Below are 5,000 nucleotides of genomic sequence, written 5' to 3' on the forward strand. Positions count from 1 at the left end.
GCTCAGGCGAGGAGCTTCACGATATGCGGTGTAGATATGCCGGATCTCACACGAGTGTTTTAGTGGTTTAATTGTTTAATAAGTAAAATTCAGACAATAAGGGATGAAAGCAAGTGAATATAAGGGGCAAAGAGTCGGACAATAAGGAGCATGGGCTCCACAGACTAAGTTCAAATCGTAATATAGGCAGAGACCCAGAGGATCCTAGGCCAAAAATCGGAGAATAAGGAGCATGGGCTAAGTTCAAATCGTAATATAGGCAGAGACCCAGAGGATCCTGGGCATAAATTCGGAGAATAAGGAGCATGGGCTCCACAGACTAAGTTCAAATCGTAATATAGGCAGAGACCCAGAGGATCCTAGGCCAAAAGTCGGAGAATAAGGAGCATGGGCTAAGTTCAAATCGTAATATAGGCAGAGACCCAGAGGATCCTGGGCATAAATTCGGAGAATAAGGAGCATGGGCTCCACAGACTAAGTTCAAATCGTAATATAGGCAGAGACCCAGAGGATCCTAGGCCAAAAGTCGGAGAATAAGGAGCATGGGCTCCACAGACTAAGTTCAAATCGTAATATAGGCAGAGACCCAGAGGATCCTAGGCCAAAAGTCGGAGAATAAGGAGCATGGGCTAAGTTCAAATCGTAATATAGGCAGAGACCCAGAGGATCCTGGGCATAAATTCGGAGAATAAGGAGCATGGGCTCCACAGACTAAGTTCAAATCGTAATATAGGCAGAGACCCAGAGGATCCTAGGCCAAAAGTCGGAGAATAAGGAGCATGGGCTAAGTTCAAATCGTAATATAGGCAGAGACCCAGAGGATCCTGGGCATAAATTCGGAGAATAAGGAGCATGGGCTCCACAGACTAAGTTCAAATCGTAATATAGGCAGAGACCCAGAGGATCCTAGGCCAAAAGTCGGAGAATAAGGAGCATGGGCTAAGTTCAAATCGTAATATAGGCAGAGACCCAGAGGATCCTAGGCCAAAAGTCGGAGAATAAGGAGCATGGACTAAGTTAAAATCGTAATATAGGCAGAGACCCAGAGGATCCTAGGCCAAAAGTCGGAGAATAAGGAGCAGGTGCTCCAGAGACTAAGTTAAAATCGTAATATAGGGCAAAAAATCGGGACAATGGGGGCAATTTTCTGGGCTACATTTTTTGCTCCGTCAGAAACTAAGTCAGAATCGTAATATAAGTCCAGAAGCCCAGAGGGTCTCTGGGTCTTTGCTTATTGTTCCGATTTTGGGTGCTTTAAGGCGGACCCCAGGGGCCACCCTGCGCCCATTAAAAAAAACCCTTTGCTTTCGAGTAGAGGCCTCCAGAGCAGGGGCCCGGGCATCACACGGCCCACTGCCCCCCCAACCGAAGCCTTATTGGGTCACATTTAAAGCTTTTTGGGGGTGGCAGGGCTGAAACTTAAAGGAATTGACGGAAGGGCACCACCAGGAGTGGAGCCTGCGGCTTAATTTGAACTCACCAGGCCCGGCTCGGACACGGACATTCGCCGTACATTGGCCTGGGACACGGACCTGACGCTCTGCCATTCGCCGTACATTGGCATGGGACACGGACCTGACGCTCTGCCATTCGCCGTACATTGGCATGGGACACGGACCTGACGCTCTGCCATTCGCCGTACATTGGCCTGGAGCTCCAAGGCTGAGACACAGAGCGGACATTCAGACATTTACCATACACTGCCTGGAGCTCCAAGGCCGAGACACAGAGCGGACATTCAGACATTTACCATACACTGCCTGGAGCTCCAAGGCCGAGACACAGAGCGGACATTCAGACATTTACCATACACTGCCTGGAGCTCCAAGGCCGAGACACAGAGCGGACATTCAGACATTTACCATACAGTGTATTGGCGCATATGAGACAGTCCCATTGCCCGGACATTAGCGCCCTACACCGTTACAAATGACCCATTTTGGGAGTGAAAACCCTAACCCTAACTAGGGCTGGCTGGCTGGCTGGCTGGCTGGCAGCAGAGGTCCCATGTGAATATCAAAAATGACTTTTCCCGTACTCGAACCGGGTACCACAGAGTCCCCAGCCCGATGCGTATCACACTGAGCTATACCGCTCACAGGCAAATGGAAGGCGAAAGTAGGTGCTGACAGTGAGTGCTTTCCCTCCAGCACTAAAACGTGGGTACTTGAATCCGTTTTCAGTGCATTGTTTCTCGGTCTGAAAAATGGCTTTGCCCGGAGTCGAACTGGGTACCACAGAGTCCCCAGCCCGATGCGTATCACACTGAGCTATACCGCTCACAGGCAAATGGAAGGCGAAAGTAGGTGCTGACAGTGAGTGCTTTCCCTCCAGCACTAAAACGTGGGTACTTGAATCCGTTTTCAGTGCATTGTTTCTCGGTCTGAAAAATGGCTTTGCCCGGACTCGAACCGGGTACCACAGAGTCCCCAGCCCGATGCGTATCACACTGAGCTATACCGCTCATTGCTGGGGAGGTGATCTGCAAAGTGTCCCTTTATTTAGGGACATGTTCTTTATTCCTACCCGAGGAACTTCCGTCTGATTGGTAGGGAGATGGTGGGCGGAGAACGCTGTGATTAACAACACCTGTTCACGGGTGTCTAAAAGCAGCGTCTCTTCAGCGTTCGGTCTCTTTATTCGAGTTAGTGGAGGTGAGTACTGAAAGAAATGTCTGATACTGTGACAACCTGCCCGCTTTGCCTAGGTGTGTACGCTGCTCTGCCGCAACATTTAAGGAGAGCTCACGGTGTGCAGAACGCGGAAGAGAGGGGCCTGCTGTTGTCGCTGGCGAGTGGCAGAACAAACATTCGTGAAGAACCTTGTCCGGTGGTGGGGTGCAGCTACAACAAAAAAAGGTTAGACCGTCACCTTTCTGATGGGCATCAAGAACTGAGTGCCGCTGAGTTGGCACGACTGTTTGCAAATCTAAAGAAGTGTGTAGCGGTGAGGCGCCTCTCAGAGCTGCGGGCCAGCTTGTCGGGAATAACCATGGTGTCGCGGCTTGACACGGCTGTGACCGAGGACAGCCCCACCGATCTGGCTCCGTCTGGAGTGATTGCGGAGAGCCCCACCGAGGGGCCTCCGTCTGCGGAGAGCCCCACCGATCTGGCTCCGTCTGGAGTGATTGCGGAGAGCCCCACTGAGGGGCCTCCGTCTGCGGAGAGCCCCACCAAGCTGGCTCCGTCTGGAGTGATTACGGAGAGCCCCACCGAGGGGCCTCCGTCTGCGGAGAGCCCCACCAAGCTGGCTCCGTCTGGAGTGATTACGGAGAGCCCCACCGAGGGGCCTCCGTCTGCGGAGAGCCCCACCAAGCTGGCTCCGTCTGGAGTGATTACGGAGAGCCCCACCGAGGGGCCTCCGTCTGGAGTGATCCAGGGAAGCGGCCATGACACAGAGCCTGGTGGTTGCAGCATCAGGAGGTGCATTGCCACCCGGAGTTCTCTCAGCGCTAGGTGTTGCCAGCTGCAGAGGAAGGTGGCTGTGCTCTCAAGGAAAAGGAGGAACCTCTCCACGTCCCCGATCCCTGTCCAACCAGGGAGAACGGAAGGTTTCGTCGGACAAAGTAGATCAAAATGTCCCCAGTTTCCAGAGTCTGTGGGTGAGTCTAAAAAGCCACATACGGCTTCCATCATTTTAAGTTTGTGCTTTGCTGACTTTGTCTCATTGCATGTCTGAAGAATCCTACCTGTCTGCGTATCGCCTTCAGCAGCAGGGCTCCAATCCCTCGGTAAAGCGGAAGGAAAACGCCACATCCAAGGTGGGAAGAGTCCGAGACTTCTTAGCCTACATGGGGGCTGGAAAGAATAAGCTCCACCTGTGGAACTACCTAGACAACCCCGAGCGTATATTCAGGTGAGTGATCTACTTGGATGAATACTTTGAAATAATTTGACTTGGATGAATACTTTGAAATAATTTGACTTGGATGAATACTTTTAAATAATTTGACTTGGATGAATACTTTGAAATAATTTGACTTGGATGAATACTTTGAAATAATTTGACTTGGATGAATACTTTGAAATAATTTGACAATCTCTGCTCCTTGTCCCCGTGCAGTTACGCAGCAAGCCTCCAGCCCAGCAAGACCGTCACGACGGCTGCAATTTATCTAAAAAATTCGTCCCAGTTCATGAAGTATTTTCAGCAAACGCCCCCGAAACAATGCAGACTTTCCCGGGGCCAAATAGTCGGTGTTATACGGGCTCTGGATGCCTCTAAATCTAACATCCAGACACCAGTAGTCCTCCACCAGCTAAAGGTGAAGTCGGATAAACTGTCCCGGTTGGTTTCCCGTGAGACGCTGCGTAACTGTCAGATGAGGGCGGAAGCTGCAATCCCAAAGCTTCTGGGTAAGTGTGCTGGGTTCATTGAATCCACCGTACATGATGTGTTCAAGTTTGACTTAATGTGATCTTCCTTAGACTGCATGGAGCGTGGAAACAGCACCCGGGAACGGTACGCCTTTTTCGGTCACTTGTCCGCCCTCCTGGCATCCCTCTATGGACACCGGCCGGGCGTATTCAGGAACATGACAGTGACTGAGGTGCTCCATGCTGCGGAGGAGGAAGAGTGCGAGGCGGACACCATCACCGACCCTGGCTATGTTATTTCGGTAGGTGTGTGCTCCCCAAATAGTGGTTTATTTCAATGTATTATTCTATATATTCCCTGGGGCACAATAATTAAAGTGGTTTATTTCAAAGTGTTTAGTTGCATTTATCTATTTCTTTAGTGGTTAAATTCAAAGTGTTTTAGTGGTTTATTTCAATGTATTATTCTATATATTCCCTGGGGCACAATAATTAAAGTGGTTTATTTCAAAGTGTTTAGTTGCATTTATCTATTTCTTTAGTGGTTAAATTCAAAGTGTAGAGACTAACCTTCCTTTTTTCCCCTCTGTATGCAGGTGGCGGAGCATAAGACTAACAGGGACTTTGGCGCAGCACAGATCTACCTGCGCGCTGAAGAGTACTCCTGGTTTAAAAAGTGGCTGG

The 5,000-nt window shown here is 50.2% G+C and overlaps 1 protein-coding gene across 2 annotated transcripts in view; it reads left to right on the forward strand.

Annotated features, from left to right (window-relative positions):
- The first annotated feature begins 3,275 nt into the window (after nt 1–3,275).
- The window catches only part of LOC119199376 (uncharacterized), a 2,172-nt gene continuing 447 nt past the window's right edge, over nt 3,276–5,000 (forward strand). The window contains exons 1-5 of one of the 2 annotated variants that reach the window (XM_062561482.1): nt 3,276–3,601; nt 3,710–3,855; nt 4,063–4,355; nt 4,428–4,618; nt 4,913–5,000. The exon at nt 4,913–5,000 is cut by the window's right edge and continues 161 nt beyond it. In XM_062561482.1, coding sequence (XP_062417466.1) covers nt 3,389–3,601; nt 3,710–3,855; nt 4,063–4,355; nt 4,428–4,618; nt 4,913–5,000 — 931 coding nt within the window. In that variant the 5' untranslated portion in view covers nt 3,276–3,388. The remainder of the gene's footprint in view (nt 3,602–3,709; nt 3,856–4,062; nt 4,356–4,427; nt 4,619–4,912) is intronic. The other variant, XM_062561483.1, reaches the window with a different exon arrangement.

Source organism: Pungitius pungitius, chromosome 3, assembly GCF_949316345.1.
Source record: "Pungitius pungitius chromosome 3, fPunPun2.1, whole genome shotgun sequence".
NCBI lineage: Eukaryota > Metazoa > Chordata > Actinopteri > Perciformes > Gasterosteidae > Pungitius > Pungitius pungitius.